This window comes from Ictalurus furcatus, chromosome 13 (assembly GCF_023375685.1).
Source record: "Ictalurus furcatus strain D&B chromosome 13, Billie_1.0, whole genome shotgun sequence".
NCBI lineage: Eukaryota > Metazoa > Chordata > Actinopteri > Siluriformes > Ictaluridae > Ictalurus > Ictalurus furcatus.
Window position 1 is genome coordinate 1,552,073 of NC_071267.1, and position 22,914 is coordinate 1,574,986.

The window sequence follows — 22,914 nt, forward strand, 5'->3', positions numbered from 1 at the left end:
GACTCTGATTCCTGCTTTGCCCCGTTTATGCCTGTTTGCCGATCGCCCGACCCTTTATTGGAATACGATTTGGATTTGTCTGCCTGCCCTTAAATAAATACGTCTTTACCTGCTTCCGTACTCTACTCCCTTACGTCTCGCGACGTGACGGAATACTCCGGAACAGAAACTAAACAAACGCACGTGTCCACAGTAAACAATGTCACGGTTGTCAACATCCAAAGAGCATGCGCCCGCTGAGCACTCGTGCACGTAGCTCGTGCATGCGCACGCCCCCTCATCTCTCGGGGCGCACTGCCGGAAGTGGAGGTCGTGACATTCGCGCGTCTCACTCTGGTCGCTAGGCTATTTGGTCGCGTCGTCAAACACGTCATTGTTCAGTCAAATTTATTCGGCCTTTTCACTTATAATAATTTCGGTTGCCGAACATTCGGTGCATCCCTAATTATTATTAACATCGAGAGAACGAAAACAAGAGCGCTGCATGTTCCGCAACTTGGAATGTAAATCGAAACGGATAAAAAGTGAAAAATTTGTACGGGTTGGAAAACCGCTGTGGTATAAGAGGAATAAAACGCTTCCTACTTTTGTCGCCTAAAAATCCGTTCACCGGTTATTTGTCTTTCGTTTTTTTTTTCTCCCCCCCTCTTCCTTTCCCTCTTTTAACATCCAGCCGTGGAGACGCAGAGCACGAGCTCAGAGGAAATTGTCCCCAGTCCGCCGTCTCCTCCGCCGCCACCGAGAGTCTACAAACCCTGCTTCGTCTGCCAGGACAAATCCTCCGGCTACCACTACGGCGTCAGTGCCTGCGAAGGCTGCAAGGTAAAGTAACACACACTCTCGCTCGCACACACACACACACACACTCATCTTTTCACGTAAAACTGTGCTTGCTGTTATGCGTCATCGGTGCTTGGCCCCCCCGTGATACCGCTCGCTGTTGTAAGGTGTCACGTCGTCTCATTTGTCCTTTCGTAAGATTCCCGACGCTCTGAACTTTGTCGGTCGCTCAAATCGAAGCTCGAACCGTTCTAATTTAGAACTAATTAAAAATCGGCTTATATACTCCTAGAATAAAAACACTTCCAAAGTTCAGATTGAGAATTTATTTATTTTTTATACACGAAGTAATAATTTGCATAGAAATAAAAACAAATAGTTAATAATAATAACGATTATGGATCCAGCTTGTGATTACGTCTGTATGTGTATATATATGTAAATGTATTGTTATTTTTGTGTGCATTAAAAAGCTAAACTTAATTAAGCTTCCTGGTGATGAACGAAAAAGAATTCCCCTCCCCCCTCCCCCCTCCTCCAAGTTCAGACGTTTCTAGAAACTGAAAACAAAAGCAAAGCTTCAGAGAGAGAGAAACAGAAAGACAGCGAAAGACAGCTTGCAAATGTTGACTTTTAGAATACACACATTTACATTTTATTTGATAGAATTATTTGTTTGTTTGTTTGTTTGTTTATTTGTTTTTAATGCGGAATTATTCCGAAAATTTTGAGGGAGTATTTTGTGTCAGCAGAACTCAGGAGAGGGCTGATTAGTGTGTTATTTATACGAGCTTGATACGGAGGTGTGTGTGTGTGTGTGTGTGTGTGTGTGTGGTAGGTATGCACAATGCGTGCCAAGAGATTTGTTCCATTACTGCTTCTTAAGCCGTGTGTTACTATAGCCAAGCAAGGTGTGTGTGTGTGTGTGTGTGTGTGAGAGCGAGAAGAGCACCCAAACGTGATTCATCCTTCAGCCCGTCTGCCAGTAGCTGTCTGACACTGATCTTGTAAAACGCACACACACACACACACTACTCTCCTTCTATCTGTATCTTTCTTCGTTTTTAAATTTAGTGCTCACACTAAATCACTTATTATGCAGGAACAATCGGTTCATAATCAAAGCTACACATTACAGTTGTTTTTTTCCCTCTCCGCAGGGGTTTTTCCGCAGGAGCATCCAGAAGAACATGGTGTACACGTGTCACCGGGAAAAGAGCTGCATCATCAACAAGGTGACGCGGAACCGCTGCCAGTACTGCCGCCTGCAGAAGTGTCTGGAAGTCGGCATGTCCAAGGAGTGTGAGTACCTGCTCCACAAACCTCTTCAAATCTGCTTCGGCTTCGCCGCCGCTGTCGTCGTCGTCACTCACGACGCTTACGGGTCCGGCGCTCCGAACGTCCGTGTCCGTGTCTTCCTAAAAAAGGAAAGGTTCAAGATTTAATAAACGAATATATGTTTGTTGAACGCTCTAAAGCTAATGCTTGTGTGTGTGTATATATGTATATATATAAGGAGGAGGCGTTTCCTTTGTTTTTTTGTTTTTTCTTCTTCCCTCTTTGAGTCACAGGTTATATCCGAATTCAGTTTGGAAACACTTTCAGAGTTCCCACTTTTTTTTCCCTTTTTTTTTTATGCGAATATAACCGTTCGCACGGTTATATTTAAAAAATAATTTTCTAAGTTGGTTCTGTTTAAAATAAATATTACCACTGTGACTCTGACCAGGCAATTACCAGGCAGGATGAACACGTCAAATCCTCTTGTGGTGTTGTCTGTACACCTCCAATCTTTGAACCTTCAACAGTACGACCATATCATATCATTTTATAGATATATATATCAATACTGTCATAAATGACAATAAGCTAGCAGACCTAGCAGCCTAATACTGACAACGAGACACACCGGAAGTACAACAGTAGCAGTCAGTTTGTGTGTGTTGATGGCATACACTAAGGCATATACGTGAACACACACACACACACACACACACACACACACCAGGGTTTTCCCTGTGGGTGTGTGATCACACATTCTTTCAATTCTGTCTGCTAGTGTCAGACTTGAGAAGTTAATTGGGAGAGGCGAGAGAACAGAGCACACACACACACACACACACACCCAGAGCCTCACAGCAGTTTATCCTATTCTCTTCTATTATACACTCGCAGATGTGTGTGTGTGTGTGTGTGTGTCCAGCACTCTTTAGGAGTGAATAGGGTGATCAATCATTGCCAGATTACTGAAATCTACAGCAGCTGCACTCACTCGCCACCTAGCGGAGACTCGCCTCCTGTATAACCTTGTACTCTTTGGTAGAAGTCCGAATTGTAGTAATTGCAAGCTTGCCACCTCATTCCCAGAAAGCTCCGCCTTACTAGCGCGTGTGATGTCACATTATAAACAAACGCAACACAAAACGTTCACAAAGGTAAAAAAAATAATAAAATAAAATTCTACTCTGTCCCTCCTTAAGGGTTTTAAGATCGCAGAAACGACATCCAGAATATTCAGACGAATTTGCGAATTAAAAAAAAAAAAAATTACGTGACGTCGTCACGACGCGCGTTCAGCCGAAGCCGTGTACGAAAATGAGTACAGCTAAAAGCTTTCGCTTACCAACAAACATCGGCGCGAAACAAACACACAGAACAATTTAGCGCGAGTGCGATTTCGCCAATTCGAGTAGTTTTCCGAAAAAAGAAAATGTCCATGAAATTCATGAAATCCTGTGCGGACCGATTAGTATCGATAACATAATGGCAAATATTGTAGCTTAGCTATCTAACGGAGAGGTTTTCAGGTTTTGTGGGCATTTCCATAGCAACGAATGCATAGCACATTCCTGATAAACCGTGAAAGTAGCACTGTTCCGACCAGACATAAGCGCGGTACGTGAACCGTGAACTTCACGGAGATTAGCATTAGATTTTTTTTTTTGGTGCTCGGTTAGGCTAGGTAGGAAGCAAGTATTTGAAACATGACTACATCAGGCAGACAGTCTATCTCACACACACACACAGACACACACACACACACACACACACACCGGTTTATGTTATGCACAAACAAATCAGTTCCCAGTTCCTCTCACACACTCCCTCAGTCCCATTACAGCTGGAGCTCATCTCCGGGAGGGATGATGGAGGGATGCGGGAAAGAGGAGGAGGAGAGGAACGTTGACGTTTTTATCTTTCCGTTGAATTTCGTTCGTGTGACAGACGAGCTGCCAGAGCTTTAATTTTCTCCCGTCGAATTACAGCCGCGAGAGACAGACAGCTACACACACACACACACACACACACACACACACACACACACACACACACACACAGAATCATATTCCTGTTTTGTTTTTGGGTTTTTTTTTTTTTTCCAATTTTCTTATGAGGGCCAGGGTTTAAATGTGTTTTACCAGTTTAAGTCTCCACTATGTAAATGTTTATGAACGAACACACACACACACACCCCTGATTTTCAGTGCTTTAGTGAATTTTTTTTACCTCAGTAGAATCTCAAGTCCCCATAGAGTAGATTTTTAACCGGTCCCTGTAACAGTGATTATACACACACTGCATCATATTCCCTATGTTTGAGTGCTATGGGGAGTTTTTGCTTCCATAACATCTCAAGTCCTCATAATGCAGGTATTTCATCTGTTCCAATAACATCACACACACACACACATGCCTGAATCTTCCCTATTCTTCAGTTCATTCCTCCTCACGGGGACCAGGTTTTGTGTATTTTTAAATATTTGAGGTCTTCTCTACATCATATTGCATTTACTGGGGACCAGAATTTTTGTCTCTTTCATAGGTTTATAACTCCAAAAGTTAGGCGTGTACCCGATCCTTATTTTCTTCTTCCTCATTCCTTGAGTCCTCAATGTAGTTTTACCTATTGAATGCCAAGATGAGAACACACACACACACACTCTCATTTCCCCTGCAGGATCTTGTGTGTGACTGATGAAGCGGGCACGCTAATAGTTCTTTAATGGCTTCATTAAACCGTGTGTGTGCAGCGCGCCGATCTGTCAGTGCAGCTAACGTGGCACCGTTAAGCACGGCCCGCTTTTATTTAGGAATTAATTTCACCTCTCCGGAGGCACAAAGACGGAGAGAGAGAGAGAGCGAGGGACAGAGCATTAACGTTCACAGAGATTGGAAAAAGAATAATGGAACGACACGCACAGCATGTGACAGTTGCAGATTTGCGTAGTTGTGTGTGTGTGTGGCGAATTATTCTCACACACAACGGTGATAAATCACAAAATCGACTAAACTTGCACGCACACACACAGATAGCTACCACAAGCTGACAAGATTTCTGAGAGGATTTTTACCTCATACTCAGAAAAAATCTTTATAATTATTTAATGATAAACAACCAGTTAGCCAGTGTCAGCAAAAGTGATTAAATCTATGAGGATTTTTACCTCATATTCTATAAAGATTACAATCGTTCGACGCTAGCTAGCCGGGGCGATGTAAAGTGACAGGATACTTGAGGATTTTTACCTCATATTCTGTAAAGATTACAATCGTTCGACGCTAGCTAGCCGAGGCGATCTAAAGTGACAGGATACTTGAGGATTTTTACCTCATATTCTATAAAGTTTACAATCGTTCGACGCTAGCTACCTGAGGCGATCTAAAGTGACAGGATACTTGAGGATATTTACCTCATATTCTATAAAGATTACAATCGTTTGACGCTAGCTAGCCGGGGCGATGTAAAGTGACAGGATACTTGAGGATTTTTACCTCATATTCTGTAAAGATTACAATCGTTTGACGCTAGCTAGCCGGGGCGATGTAAAGTGACAGGATACTTGAGGATTTTTACCTCATATTCTATAAAGTTTACAATCGTTCGACGCTAGCTACCTGAGGCGATCTAAAGTGACAGGATACTTGAGGATATTTACCTCATATTCTATAAAGATTACAATCGTTTGACGCTAGCTAGCCGGGGCGATGTAAAGTGACAGGATACTTGAGGATTTTTACCTCATATTCTGTAAAGATTACAATCGTTTGACGCTAGCTAGCCGAGGCGATCTAAAGTGACAGGATACTTGAGGATTTTTACCTCATATTCTATAAAGTTTACAATCGTTCGACGCTAGCTACCTGAGGCGATCTAAAGTGACAGGATACTTGAGAGGATTTTTACCTCATATTCAGGAAAGTTTCATAATCATTCAGTGCTAAACAGCTAGCTAGCCTAAGCAAAGGTGACGTGATTTTTTGAGAGAATTTTTACCTCATACTCAGAAAAAAAAAGGATTTATAATTATTTAGCTAGCTAATGTGAGCAAACCTGACAGGAATTCTGTGAGGATTTTTACCTCATATTTAAAAAAACAAACAAAAAAAAAACAGCTAGCTAGCCTAAGCAAAGGTGATGTGATTTTTTTTGGGGAGGATTTGTACCTCATAGACAAAAGATTTCATAATTATTTAAGGATAGCCAGCATTTCTGAGAGTTTTTTACCTCATTCGGAGGTTTATAGGTTCGAAGGTTCATATTCATTCAGTGATAAACAGCGCGTACTCAAAAAAGAAAAAAAAAAAAAGGTGAGCTGAAATGACCGGATTTCTGAGGATTTTTACCTCGTACTCAAAAAAAAAAAAAAGGATTTATAATTATTTAGCTAGCTAATGTAAGCAAAAATGACTAGATTGAGGATGTTAACCTCTTTTTTTTCCAGTCATAATCGTTCAGTGCTAGCTAACTGACGTGAGAGTATTTCTATCTCATTCAAACAAGGATCATGTTCATTCAGTGCTAAACAGCTAGCTAGCTCGCATGAGCATACCTGACTGGATTTCTGAGAGGATTTTTACCTCATACTCAGGGGGAAAAAGGGATTTATAATTATTTAGCTAGCTAATGTGAGCAAAAGTGACAAGATTGAGCATGTTTACCTCATATTTGTTTCAATCATAACAGCTAAACAGAGCTAAACAGCTAGCTAGCTGATATGGGCTAAAGTAGCAAGATTTATGAGAGGATTTGTAGATCCATGCTAGCTAGCGACCATGAACGAAAGTGATTTCTGACAGGATGTTTGCCTACTGGTAATTGGCCAGTTAGCTAGCTAACACGAGCTAAAGTGACAGGACCTGCGAGAGGAATTAAGGCTAACGTCGTTCTGTTTCTGTGTCTGTAGCGGTGCGGAACGACAGGAACAAGAAGAAGAAGGAGGAGAAGAAGGTGGAGTGCGTGGAGAGCGGCGTGTTGAGCGCCGACACAGAGCTGATGATCGAGCGTGTGAGGAAAGCGCACCAGGACACTTTCCCCTCGCTCTGTCAGCTCGGCAAATACACAACGGTGCGTGTGTGTGTGTATGTGTTAGTGTTTATCATCCAATAGTACTGAAAGTTCAGCATTAGAAAAGAGTGAGTAAATAATAAACCACAGTGCTGTTGAATGCTGGATTCTGATTGGTCAGAGGGTGTTGATTCATTTTCTATAACAGCAGCTCTGACAGTAGCACAGCTGCAAATCCCAGGTTAATATTAAGTAAGTAGATTTTTTTTTAAACATTTATGGAAGGAGTCTCCAGTGTCAGTCAGAGGTAAAGCTGTAGCTTGAAGTTTTCCGACGTGTGTGTGTGTGTGTGTGTGTGTGTACAGAGTAACAGTTCAGAGCGACGTGTCTCGCTAGACGTGGATCTGTGGGATAAATTCAGCGAGCTCTCCACCAAGTGCATCATCAAGACGGTGGAGTTCGCTAAGCAGCTTCCCGGCTTCACCACGCTCTCCATCGCCGACCAGATCACGCTGCTCAAAGCCGCCTGCCTCGACATCCTGGTGAGATGCGTGTAGCGGTTATCAGCTGTAACATCTAATAATACGTGTTTATTATTAGCATGACGTAGCATGACGTACGGTCTTGTTTTGGCGCTAAAGCTGCCCCTGTTGTCGTAGATTCTTCGCATCTGCACGCGCTACACACCTGAGCAGGACACCATGACGTTCTCGGACGGTTTGACGCTGAACCGCACGCAGATGCACAACGCCGGCTTCGGGCCGCTCACGGACCTGGTGTTCGCCTTCGCCAACCAGCTGCTACCGCTCGAGATGGACGACGCAGAGACGGGCCTGCTCAGCGCCATCTGCCTGCTGTGTGGGGGTGAGAACACACACACACACACACAGAGAGAGAGAGGGGAATAAAAACAATTCATGGACTCTCAGCACCACCTAGTGGCAGCTCAGTGACCTGCTCTTTAGGAACACATTGTGTGTTGGACAAGATTTCCTGTGGTTTATTTTGTGAGTGTGTGTGTGTGTGTGTGTAAGCAGATCGTCAGGATCTGGAGGAGGCCGATAAGGTGGACGTGCTGCAGGAGCCGCTGTTGGAGGCTCTGAAACTCTATGTGAGGAAGAGGAGGCCACACAAACCCCACATGTTCCCCAAGATGCTGATGAAGATCACAGACCTGCGGAGCATCAGCGCCAAGGGTGGGTTTGTGTGTGTGTGTGTGTGTGTGTGTCTCGCTCTTTTTTTCTCTCTCTCTCTCTTTTTTCTCTCACACACACAAAGTGTTTTATTCTTCTTCTGTTTTTAGCTTTCTTTATATGTTTAGCGTTCTCTCTCTCTCTTTCTCTCTCTCTCAGGAGCGGAGCGAGTGATCACGCTGAAGATGGAGATCCCTGGCTCGATGCCTCCTCTCATCCAGGAGATGCTGGAGAACTCGGAGGGGTTGGAGAGCACAGGGGGAGGAGCCAGCTCACGGTCAAACCCCGCCCCCTCGGGCAGCTGTAGTCCCTCGCCCTCGCCCAGCTCCGCCCACAGCAGCCCATCCACTCAATCGCCCTGACACACACACACACCCTATATCCTCCTCTTCCTCTTAGCTCCGCCCACTAACTGCTGCAGGGGCTCGGTCGTCCACCGCTTCCTGCCTCTCTCTCTCTCGCTCACCCCTTCTCTCTCTCCGCTGCTGTAAAGACTCATCAGACAGACGGAGGAGAGAAAAGACACGAAAAAAGCGAACGAGAGCGAAGAACTCAGAACTCAGTGTGGACTTTTTTTGTTTTTTTTGCGTTTTTTTTTTTTCTTCACTTTCTTCCTCCAACATCTCAGGCCTGGACATCACCACGACGAATGAACGATGGACTTGGCCTAACTTCCAAGGCTGTTTTTTTGGGTTAATTTTTTTTTTTTTACAAAAAAAAAAAGAAAAAATATATATATAACTATAGAGAGAGGGGAACCCAGGAATGATTGTGGAAGAACAACAACAAAAAAAACCATGGACTTGGAGTGTAGCTGTATTTCTTCACTGATTTTTTTCTCTCTCTCTTTTTATGGCCGTTAGGGAAACCGGGGGTGGCGGGATACAGAGAGAGAGAGAGAGAGAGTTGTTGCTTTATTTCAGACTGGTCGTGATGATGATGATGATGCAGTTTTTCATGGAAACGAAAATGTCGAAAAAATGTTATTTACACTCACGTAAATTGTGCACAGATGAATGAGATAAAACTGGTTGAAGATAAAAAAAGATCTGTCTCTGTATAATTTGTTCCTCACAACACAACACTTCTAATCGTACATCTGATTATACCGCGTTATACGGGATAGAGGTTGCTCCGAGGGTCTGCTTAGAGAAAAAAGGAACCTAGCTAGCTTTTCTGTATTTCATGATGTTTGTACTGCCTTGAATATGACACTTCAGCACCTACTAGTGGTGTAATATAGTTTCGTGTTTGTCCCTTTCCTTTAGGGAATACCGTTGCTATGAAGAGGTGTACTTGGTCTACAACCATGTTTTGGTAGGTGGTACGTGCCAAAGGAAATAGAAAATAGTCTGAACAAAAACAACAGCAAGAAGGCTGATCGGATTGTGAAAGAATTGTGGATGGAGTACTGATCCGAACTTTACAGCCACCCGCAAAACGGACATCTGACCAGAACCTGCTCAGAGTCATCAAACACCTGAATGACAAGACCCCCGGTGCAGTCCTCCAAAATGGAGCCATTGGAAGCTGGTTCAGGATGATGATAGGACTGCATCAAGGGTGCCTACTCTCTCCCACTCTCTTCACCATCTTCCTGGAGCGCATCATGATGGACGCCCTGGCAAACCATGAGGAGACCATCAGCATAGGAGGCAGCACAATCACTAGGTCGTCTTGCAGATGATATTGATGGGCTAGCTGGAGGTGAAGAAGAACTGGCCAGCTTGGTAGAAAGGCTTGACACAACCTCTCGAGCCTACAGAATGGAAAATGAAAGTGATGGCCAACATCATCAACGGCATCAACACTGAGCTTGAAACGGCGCAGAGCTTCAAAATCCTAGGAGCGATCGTCTCGGATGAAGTTCTCGCCAGGATAGCTCAAACATCTGCGGCATTGACGTGCCTTAAGCCCATCTGGAAAGACAGAAACATCAGTCTTGGAACAAAAATGAGATTATTGCGCTCATTCGCCATCTCAATTTTTCTCTCTCTCTTTTTTATTTCCCCGCTTGTGAAACATGGACCCTCACAACAGAATTACAGAGAACAATGCAAAGCTTGGAGATGAGGTGCTACAGAAAACTCTTTGGAATTTCCCATACCCGGCACATCACTAACGAAGAATCAGCCCGGCTATTGGATCATACGATGACCTCACGACGGTCAAAAAGAGAAAACTGAGATGATACGGTCACATCAACAGATCGTCAGGCCTAGCAAAGAACTGTACATGTATACCAATATGTGACTTTAGAGACGCTCCCTGAATTTGCGCAGATCTGCGAATACCGAACGTCCAATGTCAAGCCAACTTTATACCAGTCCCCTAGGTTCATCTTCTCCTGTGGCTTGTCTGCACAATCCCACCACTAGGGGGCGGCCCAGAGTAACATGTTACAGTAGTATCGGTAATCCATTGCTCTTCCTGTGAGACCCGGTTGTGAAGACTTGAATTTTAAGACCTGGATTTTTGCAGCCTGAATTTGTGAGGTTGAAAAATAATGTGTTGAAATATTACCTGACGAATAATGACGGTGGTATTTGAACACCTGAACTCGTATTTTAGGAAGGTGAATATGTGTGCATTGAATTTTTAATGCTGGAATTTTGTTTTCAATCAAAATATACACACCCAATGAATTGCAGAGGAAACTAATTCAAGCATTGATATTGCTGGGCTTTTTTTTTCTTTTCAATTTGTGTCAAATTGCTGGGCAGAAAAATCCAAGTATTGTTATTGCGATATGTTTTTATTCAATTTATGTAATTCAACATGCCATTTTGCCTTGAGGACTTTTGGCACTATTATACTTCCATAGTTTCTCAGCAGAACATTGCCCAGAGCATCACACTTCCTCCACTGGCCTTCCCATAGTGCAGTGGTTTTCAAAGTGGGGGCCGCCAGGGGGCGCCTCAACAATTTGGTGTGCCCATCCCTCCCACTAGTATGTTTTCTCTTTCTCACTCTCAGACAAACACACACACACAATCAATTCCTAATGTAATGTAAAGATGTAAGATGTAATTATTAATTTAAAAAATGGGGATATATTCAGAAGTCTATTTTTAATGTGTTTTAAAAACATCTTGCAAAAGGGGGGCCTTGATCAAATGTTAATGCCATTTGCCAAGGTGCCATCTTGCAGTAAAAAATTCATAATGTCCATTTACAAATGTTGCTAATTGTAGTCCTGTTTTCTTTCCTAAAGTTTGACTAGCATCACTTCCTGTAGCTAACATAAAGGGCAGCTATCTACTGTATCCAGCAAGTCAAATACTACCTAATTATTACTATTATTTTACAGGATATTTTACTCCTGATTAATTAGCATAAAGAACATAAAGCTAGTCATGTATATGAGCAGCAAACAGAGCTCTCATGAAGTATAGTGTAGTTGTTTTAAAATTATAATAGTAATAAAAGTTCACATATAAACATGACATTGGTGTTTCTTCGTGTCAGGATGTAACACCACGCCGAATCATGGATTATTTTCATATAACAAAATAATTACTTTTAATGTTGTGGAACATCTCTGGAACAAGTAAGTTCCTGTAAATTCTCTGCACTATAGCAGCTATAAACCGTTGTTTCTTCACAAACATCTCTTTTTTGAAGTTCATAAGACAAAAAAATTGCTGCTTTTCGCGTTACCGAGAAGCCCCAAGTTAAATTCATATTCGTATCAATTCTATGTAGTATTGTTTGTTTAATTAATCAAAGTCAGATGATAAACAGTAAAACAAGTTCTACTTTCTAACTGGTCTGCAACACTGTCATTCAAACGCGGTTTAAACGCTTTCTATTGGCTGCAGCCTTTTCCATCGCTTCGTGCGCCGACCAATCAGCGGTCTTCGCGCGGAATTTCGAACTCTATTCAAACCCGTAGTCGTTATTAGCTACGCGGTGTTCTTCCGCCTGCATGAAAGAAACAAAATAGTTCCTCGCACTAGTACACAACCCGCGCACGGTTTGAGTCGAATATTTAAATATGTATAACATTACATCGTATGTATCTGCGTTGTGTTTTAAGTATGATTAAAAGACGTAGGTGTAGCTACGTTGTTTGTTGTTTTGGCGGAGTGATATGGATCGTGCGCTGAGCCCCGGCACACGGTGTGCACTCGTCAGAGTAAACCAGTCAGCGTTAGCCGAGGCTAATGTCGCCTCGGTGTTTGTGTAGGTCGCGTTTTTAAGTTATCGATGGAATAGGTTTCAACTTGAAGATTTGTTTTTTAACTCAGGTAATGCGTTTGTATGCAATCCTCGTTGTAGAGTGTTTGTGCGTGTGTTTTTTCTCTTGTGATATACAGAATTCGCTATCAAGCTTCAAGCGTAGGGTTTTTTGGTTTCTAGCTGTTTTCCGACAGCTCTCACACTTTGCATCGGGATTGGTTGGTTAATCTCGCGAGCGTCCATTCATTGGACAGTTTCCGTGTCCGTATGAAGTGCTAGCCAATCCGTAGCGAAGAGGCGGGATTTGTCGGAAAACCTGTGCTTGAAAGTGCGCGTTGTTATTAGTATATCACTAATATCTTATCAAAATTATATAAATTAATTTTTTTAAAATTTTTTTTATTTTTGACATTGGCTAGATCCGTTTTGAGAGACTCGGAGCAGCACATGTTAGCGGGCTAGGAGTTTAATGCATCCTCGAGTTAGAAGGTTAAGTCAGACTATGAGGATAAAATTATGGTTTTGTACAATTGTGTGTTTTTTATTCTTTCCTTCACCTTTTCTACCCATCAGGTAAGTAAGGAAAATGCCTTTGCTCGGTAAAATCGTGGTGATAAAGAGAAACGGGACGGATGGAACCGAGTTTCCGCTCACAGCGTCCTGTCTGTTCGGGAGGTCAGTAATAAATATATATATATATATATATATATTATATTTTTTTAATTTACTGAATGTTATCATAACCATATAATGTTAACGTGCTTGTTTACATGTTCGCGTGTGTTGTCTGTATATGCACGTGTCTATCCTAGTCTTGTGCCGCGGTTTTAATAGCCATGTGTCGTTTGCAAACGAGTCGACTCCATGATTCGGCTCTTTTAAGCGAACGTTAATAGTCGACTCGCATACTGTACACGAGCTGTGGGAGGTTTTTTAGGTCATGAAAGTAACGCACGAAGTATTTCTGTTTCCATGGAAACCTATTTTAAACGTCTGAGCTGTTTCAGTGTGAGTCGTCATCATATTATTATTATTATTATTATTATTATTATTAATAATAATTGCCTCCCAACCGATACAGAGGATCCGTTTGCGTAATTTATCAAACGAACGCAGCGTGATTATTTTGTTTGCTAACAAAGTATAGTTCTTAGCTGTTTTATTTAATGATTACATGTCAAGATAGCGTTTGTTTTGGGTTTAGAACGGAAAAAAACCCCGGCAATTTGTGAGTCGACTCTTATTGATGCGATGAGTCGAATGATTTGACTCACTGGAAAGAACCGGGATGCCCATTACTACTGTTTAAACTCAAACGGGTTAAAAAAATTTTTTTATTCCTCTCTGTGACGTCAGACATTGCTCCTAGCCAATCAGCGTTGGCTTAGACACCACGTGGCCTTATTACAGGCTTATTACAGTGTTTTTCTACTGGACAGTACTCTCAAAGTGTCCAAATAAAGTCCAAAAGTAATTCAGGGCAATAATTATGCTTTCACAGAAATCGTTTTAATATCTAATAGTCACTTGTTTATTAATCTTATGATAACATTTAGCACAGAACGCCATAAAAGGCAACGCTCACAGTGAGCTGAAAATGGAGACTAAACGGTGACAGAGCACCTCGTAGCCATGGCGCGCGCTAAACCATGAGTTGCTGTAGAAACACACGCACTCCTCCGTGTTTTATGTTACGTTTGCCCTAGTTTTGTCTGGATTCGTTTCGGAATCGCGGCCGGTCTTAAAGCCGAGTCTGCGAGCTTTCTTATATAAGGTGTGAAACTCCAAACTGAGACCTTTTTCCTTGTTTGTTATTTTAAAGGAAGCTCGACTGCGATATCCGGATCCAGATGCCACAGGTGTCCAAAGAACAATGCAGAATCGAGCTCAACGAGAACAAAGAGGTAACGAAGAGCTGAGTTCCAGGAGGTTATGTTTCAAATCCGATTCAGGGATCTAAACGAATCGTAAATGTGTCCAGCTATTTATTTATTTATTTGAGAGGTTAAAAGGACTCATGTTGTTGTGATGTGATTCGACTCGAGTGCATGAACACGAAGAGAAAACGAACTCTTAACGAGACTCTCAAAGTTTACGGCTGTGTTGTTGCCATAACAACCAAGGTAGATACACAAGCGAACAACCACAATCCGAACTAAAACGTGAGATCTGCCCAGTTTTAGAGCCATGGGTTTTTCTGTGTGGAACGTTTTTTTAAGTAGATTTACACTAATTGATCAGAGTTAATAATCATTTTTTCTTTCTTTCTTTTTTTTAAGCTTATTTTGACCAACCTGAGCTCGGTGAATCCGACTCTCATCAACGGTGAGACTCTGCAGCAGTCCGAGCGTTTGAAGCACGGAGATCTAATCACAATTATCGATCGTTCTTTCAGGTACGTCATCGTTCATGTAGAAATCTGTGTTTTTATTATTTTTATTTATTTCTCTCTGTGTCTGTATTAATTTGACCTCGTGCTGTGCAGGTTCGAGTATCCGCCTGCGCAGACTCCGAAGAAAAAGCACTTATCCACACCCGGTAAAGGAGAAACTGTCAAGGTGAGGGGTTTACATGGGTGATGCCTGATGATGCTTCTCGTGTTTGAGATGGGAATAAATAAATAAAGAATAAAGTGTTGGTGTGTGTGTGTTAGCTGGCTAGTTTTCTATGTTACAAAATGGCTGTGTTGGTTTTCCAGGTCCTGCAAGACCAGCAGGTGAAGAGCACACCCGGAAGTACGGAGAAAAAGAAGTCAGAGCATGCCAAAGGTGAGCTCTTGTGGTGATCATGAGAAGATCAGGCATCACTGTGGTTTGTCCTTTGTCTCGGTTTTAATTTGGATCTTTTTCCAGACACCTGCTTGAAAGATGGCTCCAACCTGCCTGCCTGTCCGGGCCAGAGTGTTGGAGATCAGAGCACTGCGAGCACAGACAGCACCTTGTCTCCCTTCTCTGACCTTTACAACATGGTCAAGCGAGATCTGTCCACCAAACCCGTGTGGAAATCTGCCAGTGTGTCCAATACCCCTCTCTCGAAACAGGAACTCGAGAAGGTTTCAAGCGAGAATGAGAAGCCGGCGACGCCGAAGTCGGCGCAGAAGAAGAGAAGATCCTCAACCGCTCGAGCAGAGAACCTGCCTGCTCAGGTGAAGACGGCCACGCCTGTTGTTCAGGGAGAACAGAAGAGGTGCTCGGAGGGCGTCGGGACGCCCGTACCTCAGAAGAAAACCCCCCAGACGACGCCACAGAAGTTCACCACTGACCAGGTGGCCCAGCAAATCGCCTTCGAGAGTCCGAGTACCAAGTCTCCGAGAGCCAGAAGGAGCAGCGCTTCTCAAACCCCGGAGAACCGGACCACTACCCAGAATCCCTCAGAACCAACAGAGGCCGAAGAGGCCAAAGTGAAACAGGCCACCAGGACATCTCCGCGAGCAAGTGCAGGAAAACGCTTTCAAGTCCAGGACGTGTCGCAGGAGGTTGTAGCCACGCCCACTTCTGATGACACAGGTTAGTGTTGTTGTTATAATAATAATAATAATAATAATAATAACACCAATTCTTCGACCTTCAGAGGTACTGATGTTGCTAACGAGAAAATCATAGCTGGCAGAACGCGGGGGGAAACAACCAAAATCCCTATTTTACCACACAGCCCCTTGCGCACTTATAACCGAATCCGCTTGGTGTTCTGCAGGTAACGACCAGAAGTCCAGTAAGAAGCACAAACGTGACGACCTGCCCCTTCCTGCAGCCAAGAGAAAACGGGTGTCCTTTGGCGGACAGCTGAGCCCTGAACTGTTCGACAAACGTTTACCGCCTGATTCCCCCCTACGCCGAGGGGCAACCCCTTGGAGACGCAGCTTGGGGTTCTCTCAGAAATCTCACTCTCTACTCAGACGAGCCTCCACCATTGGCCTGATGGTAAGACTAGAAAAGGGCGCTCGTTTGAGTGTTGTTTAGTTCGAGTGTTCTCGTTCAGTTTTTAAAGTGCCCGTGCTTCTCTTGTCTGTAGGGTTACCAGCTTGAAGAGGATCTTGCAGAGAGCCCTGCCAGGAGCGCTTCACCTAAACGGGCAGCTTCCCCTGCCAAGACTCTGAAGAAGACTCCTTCCCCTGCCAAGACTCTGAAGAAGACTCCTTCCCCTGCCAAGACTCTGAAGAAGACTCCTTCCCCTGCCAAGACTCTGAAGAAGACTCCTTCCCCCGCCAAGACTCTGAAGAAGACTCCTTCCCCTGCCAAGACTCTGAAGAAGACTCCTTCCCCTGCCAAGACTGTGAAGAAGACTCCTTCCCCTGCCAAGACTGTGAAGAAGACTCCTTCCCCTGCCAAGACTCTGAAGAAGACTCCTTCCCCTGCCAAGAAGTCTCCAAGTCCAAAGGCTAAAACCCCGTCTCCTAAAAATTCCAAGACCCCTCCACCTCCTTCAAACCCATCAACTCCAGCATCCTCAAGGAGGCTCTCCAACGCTTCTGCGAAGTTGCGATCTTCTAGCGAAGAGTCCCTTCTCAAGACCCCTACGATGCATGGGCGATTTTCGGTTTCCCGAATCAGCACCCCGTCGCCCATCCCTGATCCTCAGAAAGAAACGAAGGAAGAACCTGTACATGTAGAAGAAGCGCCTCGGGTACGTGCAACCCCGAGGGCCACGCTGAGAAGGAGCAGCATGAAGGCGTCGGCTCGGAAGAGCGTGCTGAAGAGCGCGCTCGATGTTGTGCGATCACGGCGCAGCGGAGCTTCACGTGCTAATTTAAAAGGTACGGTCGACGTGCGTGCGTTTTTCAAAAGCTACGGTATTCTTCATCTTGTTGCTCCACGCGAGTATTTTAATACGCTTTCTTTTGTTCCTGTTTTAAGTCGTCAGTTCTTGGGCCGACATCGTGAAGTTTGGACAGGCCAGACCTCAAATGGAAGGAGACGCTAAGAAAACGACAACCAAGAGAACGGCAGTCAAGCACGCTAAAGCGAATAAACCCAAGGTAAATTCTGTTGCATTGTTTTGCAGTTATTGAGGATTTTGGGTTCTTTTTAATTGTTTGAGGATACGTCTTCTCCTCCTTTTGCAGACGCCTGCACACCGACTGAAAGATCACACGAGTACCGGACATGCGGATTCTCCAGCCAGTATAGTCGTAGGCAAAGCCTACTTACGATCTACTCGACTTGTTGGTGCTGCCCCTAAAGTAGTATGCAACGTCGCCCTGTTTAAAAAGGATATGAAAATGGATGAAGATCTTACCGGTGTGCTGACTTTTTGTTTTAAATTGAGCGCTCGACTCGTATACAATAGATTTATTATTATCGTTATTATTAATCTTTAAACTCTCGGCTTGTTTGCAGGGCTATCCGATATCTTCAAAACTCCGGCTAACAGTAGACGGAAGAGTGCTTTTATAAAGCCTAGCGAGTGTCCAGCAACACCGCTTGGTGTTGAAATGACTGAAACGTCAGTAATGAATACTCCTGAGGAATCTGGTAAGCGTTGGTCTCTCATAAGTTTGGTATCGCCAATTCTCAAGAATAAACTCATTGCATATTCGTGTCCAGGTGAAATGGTGGTGTCTCCTATGAGCGTCGCTTCCAGTGCCGGACCTGCGCGCTACAACGCTGAAGCTGTAACCAGACTCCTCCAGGACGACCAAGGCGGAAGCGTAATTGAAGAAAAGGATGACTCGGCTGCCCTTCCTCCATCCGACGTATCCGTGGCATTAGATATGTCCAGTGAAGGTCAACCCAAGAACAAGAAAGCCACGCCAGTCCAAACACCACAACGCAAACCAGAACAGGCAGAATGTCTAACAGGAGTCAAACGACTCATGAGAACGCCTAAGCAGAAAGCCGAGCCTGTAGAAGACCTTCGAGGCAAGTTACTCAAGACGCCCAAAGAGCCGTATCCACCCCAGGAAGAGAGTTTGGAAGGCGTTAAAGAACTCCTCGATACCCCTGTACGAAAGGGAACTCTCTTAGAAGACGACATGGCTGGGGTAAAGAAGTTGACGAAGACTCCAAAAGTTATAAACAGTCCTGTAGTGTGTGCTGTAGCCTTGAAGAGACTTGTCAAGACCCCGAAGGATAAGACTGAGCGAGAGGAGGACTTTACTGGAGTAAAACGATTGATGAAGACTCCCAGGCAGAAGAAACAGCAGGTTGAGGAAGATCTGACAGGAGTTCAGGAGATGATGCAAACTCCCCAGCAGAAGAAACAGCCGGTAGAGGAAGATCTGACGGGAGTTCAGGAGATGATGAAAACTCCCCAGCAGAAGAAACAGCCAGTTGAGGAAGATCTGACGGGAGTTCTGGAGATGACGAAAACTCCCCAGCAGAAGAAACAGCCAGTTGAGGAAGATCTGACGGGAGTTCAGGAGATGACGAAAACTCCCCAGCAGAAGAAACAGCTGGTTCAAGAAGACTTAGGCATTCAGCAGATGATGAAAACTCCTAAGCAGAAGAAACAGCCAATTGAGGAAGATCTGACGGGAGTTCAGGAGATGATGAAAACTCCCCAGCAGAAGAAACAGCTGGTTCAAGAAGACTTAGGCATTCAGCAGATGATGAAAACTCCTAAGCAGAAGAAACAGCCAATTGAGGAAGATCTGACGGGAGTTCAGGAGATTATTAAAACTCCCCAGCAGAAGAAACAGCCAGTTGAGGAAGATCTGACTGGAGTTCTGGAGATGATGAAAACTCCCCAGCAGAAGAAACAGCCGGTTGAGGAAGATCTGATGGGAGTTCAGGAGATTATTAAAACTCCCCAGCAGAAGAAACAGCTGGTTGAGGAAGATCTGACAGTTGTTCAGCAGATGATGAAAACTCCTAAGCAGAAGAAACAGCCAGTTGAGGAAGATCTGATGGGAGTTCAGCAGATGATGAAAACTCCAAAGCAGAAGAGCCAACTGGTTGAAGATCTGGTTGGTGTGAAGCGCTTGCTTCAGACCCCCAAGGAGAAAGGGGAGCCAGTGGAAAATGACTTTGGAATTGATCATTTGATGAAGACTCCCAAGCAGAAAAGAGATGAAGCGGTGCTGGGTTCCACCATGGATGCAGAGTTCAAGTCCATGAGTTCTGGTGTTTTGCTTTTGGAAGGTGAGTTAACGCTGAGCCGTCTTCGCACGGACAATTCTTCAGTTCTCGTTTGAAACGTTTACGTGGAAGTGTGTGTGTATATATGTTTTAAATTTTTAACGGGTGAATCTATTCTTTTTAAAAGATGCCAGTGAGGAATCTGAAGAGAAGGAAAATATCTGCCCGGTCGAAGATGTGAAAAATGATGGAGAAGCAGCTGTTGGTCTACAGATTGAGACGGAAGAAGGAGAAACTTCTTGCCAGGAGGTGGAAGCGTCTGTAGCTTCTCCCGAGCAAGAGGAGCAGTCGAACAGATCCTCACCTGATAAAAAGACCAGGCTTGGTGCTCAAGTAAGAACTGCACGGAGATCCCAGAAGAGTCAAGAACGTCAGGTGGATTCGGATTCTCTGTCTGGTACGGTTGCAGGATCTGAGGAGGAAACCAGCGCTGGTTCTGCAAAGTCTGTTCCTTGTGTGCGAGTAAGGAGAGGCAAGTCAGCCGTTGACCACCTCGAGGACGTTCCTGTACAAACTCCTGATAGAAAATATACCAGAGGAAAAATCCCCAAGGAGCAAGCCGAGGCTCAGAAACCAGCTCGTGCCTCTGCAGAGGCACTTAAACCCAGGAGAGGAAGGAAAGCCGAACGAGATGTCAGTCCTGTTGTTGACTTGACTGCTTCCGCAGAGGTGGAAGACTCCGTGAAGACACCGGCTCCTGCTAGAACCAAGAGAGGAAGGAAAGAAAAACACGAACCGGAGAATCCACGAAAGCCGGAAGCCTCGGTTGAGGAGGTTGGGGTGGCGTCGGAGAGTGCTGAACTTCAGCCGTCAGAAGAGACCGAGCCTCCTGTTAAGTCCAACACCAGAGCAAGGAGAGGCAGGACAACAAAGAAGGAACCAACAACGGCTGCAGAAGTTGAGGAATCCTCAGACGCCGTAGCAGAGGTAGAAGCCGTCGTACTAGAGAGTTCTAAAATCAAATCCGCCGTGAAAACCAGGAGAGGCAGGCTGACAAAGAAGGAAATGCTGAAGACCTCGCAATTGGAGGAGTCTTGTGAACCCACCCTGACTGTCATGGAGTCGGACGTTAAGAGCTTGGATGCCGTCGTCGTCATCGAGCCCAAATTACCAGCGATTACAGAAGATCAATCGGCAGCAGAAACTGTTCAAGCCAACTCAAAACCGAGGAGAGGCAGGGCAGCAAAGAAGGAAACTCCACAAGCTGAGGACACCTCTAAACCCACTTTGGATCCTGAGGTGCCGCCTGAAGAGCGCACTCGAATGCCTGTTGTGAAGTCTAGACGAGGAAGGAGCGCGAATCCAGGGGCTTTGATCAACCAGGGAGCGGCCGATGAATCCAACGTTGAACCTCCTGCAGTTGAAGCTGAGCCTAAACCAGAAGCTCCAGCAGTCAGGTCTGGCCGAGGTGCTGGAAACAAGCAGGTAAAGCCGCAGGTAGAGGACGGAGCTAATGGTCCTTCTACGGAAACCAGTGCAGCAGCTGCTGTGGCGGAAGAACCAGCGATGAAAAACGTCAGAGGAGGCAGGAGGACAAAACAGCCCAAAGCTCAGGTTTTAGATGATTCTCAGGACTCAGAAACCATCCAGCAGTTGGAGGCCCCTGCAGCCAGGTCATCCAGAGGAAAGCGCACAGCTGCTGTCAAGGATGAACCAGACGCGCTGGTTAAAAGAGGGCGTCGCGGAGCTACTGTCGAAGCTCCTCCAGTTGTCAAGCCTAGCCGTGGTAGAAAAGCAGTGACAAAATCTGAGCCAGAGGAAGTCTCAGAAGGTTCCACATCAGTGGTGGGACCAATCGAAGTGACCAGCAATGAAACAAAGGTACCAGGGTCTGCGACTGAAGAAACGCCACTTTCAGAGGCAGACTCTAAGGCAGCAGCTAAGAGAGGAAGAGGGAGAATCGCCAAGAAAGCCAAGGTCTCCACCAAGGACACCTCGGTCAGAGAAGCTGAAGAAGCAGCAGCTGAGGAAGAGCCTCAACAGAAGATGTCCAGGAAGAAAAATGAACCAGCAGCCAAAGACGATGCAGAGACTAAGCAGTTGGTACATCCGTCAGTCAAAGGGCGCAAAGGCAGAGGGGCAAAGGAACAAGAAGAACCGGAAAAGGAGAAGCCAGCTGCTGAAGAAAGCATCCAACCAGTCAGGAGAGGAAGAGCGGCCGCTTCAGTAGGGTTAGAAGTAGCTGCCAGGCAGAAAAGGGGGCAGAAAAGGAGGGACCTGGAGGTTGAAGGTGACAAAATTCCAGATACGGAGTCCTTACCGAAGAAGAAAAGGGGCAAAGGAGCAGGTGCAGAAGCTCAAACAGATTCAGCAGCTGCACCAGGCAGAGGGAGGAGGACGGCTGCAAAGGAGGCAGAAGAAACTTCTGTAGTGGAAGCAGAAGGAGCTCCTAAGAATGAAGAAAAACCCGTCAGAGGTCGGAGAAAAGCAGCTCCGGAAGATGTTCCACCTCAGGCTGAGGATCCCATCTCGGGTGAGTTTTCTCCACTTCTTCTACGAATCTTTTAAAGAAAGGTTAAACATTTGGGATTCTATGGTGTTTTAAAGGACAAGGTTCCATGAGTGTTTAAATTCGAAAGGTTTTGAAACCCGACCGTGCCGGTAAATACATCATCCTGTCTGTGTTTTGTACGTCGATCGCTAAACAAAATGTCTGCGTCGTGCCTTTCTTGCAGAGAGAACCACTCGCCGAGGAACCAGAGGTGAGAAGAAAGCCGAGACGGACGTCGCTTCTGCTCCTGCGAGACGGACGAGAAGGAAATAAAGCACCGCTGTTGAGATGATGTAAATAATTCGCTAGTGTTAGGGGGTTTTATATATCGAGACCGTTTAATTATCGTGGTGACTTTTGTACCGACTTGGGGGGGTGTTTTTTTTTATTTTTTATTTTTATACAATTCTTGTAATTGTTTAACAAAAAATATTTTCAGATTTATTTTTTTAAAGCTCAAAACATTTGGGGCATTAATGCATATTTTCCCCGCTCCTTTGTAGTCGGGGGAGTTCCTTTTATGTACTTGTGTCCATCATATGCTTTGCTTTTTTTAAATAATCTACATATTTTAAGCATTGTTTGTATTTGTAACTTGACCAAAAAAAATCCTGATAATAAACAGTCTGAGGATTGGAAAATGAGTGTCATCCATTTTAGTGTGGAGGAGGGTTTCATTAAACACCACAAACGAGCATCTTTACGTCATCATGGTGGTGGTGGTGTTTAGCCGAAATTATTTTGGTGTGTAAACTCTAGGTATGGCTAACATAATTAATATAAATAAATAAATTAAAATATAGCAATTCATCACGAAGTTAAAAGATGTTTCCACGGCGATACTCGGCGCTCCAGCCCTCTGGGTGGCGGTAGTGTTCCGTCAAGTCAACCGCCATTAAGTCGAAG

General features: G+C 44.6%; 2 protein-coding genes across 3 annotated transcripts in view; both read left to right on the plus strand.

Moving 5' to 3' along the window:
• raraa (retinoic acid receptor, alpha a) overlaps positions 1–9,001 on the plus strand; it is a 35,415-nt gene extending 26,414 nt beyond the window's left edge. For both annotated transcript variants that reach the window (XM_053640614.1, XM_053640616.1), the window contains exons 2-8: positions 674–822; positions 1,941–2,082; positions 6,966–7,126; positions 7,432–7,608; positions 7,726–7,930; positions 8,104–8,262; positions 8,419–9,001. In XM_053640614.1, the coding sequence (XP_053496589.1) occupies positions 674–822; positions 1,941–2,082; positions 6,966–7,126; positions 7,432–7,608; positions 7,726–7,930; positions 8,104–8,262; positions 8,419–8,621 (1,196 nt within the window). In that variant the 3' untranslated portion in view covers positions 8,622–9,001. The remainder of the gene's footprint in view (positions 1–673; positions 823–1,940; positions 2,083–6,965; positions 7,127–7,431; positions 7,609–7,725; positions 7,931–8,103; positions 8,263–8,418) is intronic.
• A 3,077-nt stretch (positions 9,002–12,078) lies between these two features.
• Positions 12,079–22,666, plus strand: mki67 (marker of proliferation Ki-67). Its single transcript, XM_053640613.1, has 15 exons — positions 12,079–12,509; positions 13,015–13,116; positions 14,264–14,345; positions 14,721–14,836; positions 14,927–14,999; positions 15,140–15,209; positions 15,294–15,947; positions 16,135–16,361; positions 16,453–17,194; positions 17,295–17,416; positions 17,504–17,678; positions 17,778–17,912; positions 17,985–19,520; positions 19,645–21,990; positions 22,193–22,666. Exons 2-15 carry the CDS (start codon positions 13,028–13,030, stop codon positions 22,279–22,281), a joined length of 6,456 nt encoding a protein of 2,151 aa, XP_053496588.1. The 5' UTR covers positions 12,079–12,509; positions 13,015–13,027; the 3' UTR covers positions 22,282–22,666.
• The last annotated feature ends 248 nt before the right edge of the window (positions 22,667–22,914 follow it).

Excerpts from the sequence above, each read along its gene's own strand:
- mki67 (XM_053640613.1), top strand. The coding sequence starts at position 13,028 with ATGCCTTTGCTCGGTAAAATCGTGGTGATAAAGAGAAACGGGACGGAT. Across the intron at positions 15,210-15,293 it reads GAAGTCAGAGCATGCCAAAG|ACACCTGCTTGAAAGATGGC; the intron begins GTGAGCTCTTGT and ends ATCTTTTTCCAG. Across the intron at positions 15,948-16,134 it reads GCCCACTTCTGATGACACAG|GTAACGACCAGAAGTCCAGT; the intron begins GTTAGTGTTGTT and ends GGTGTTCTGCAG.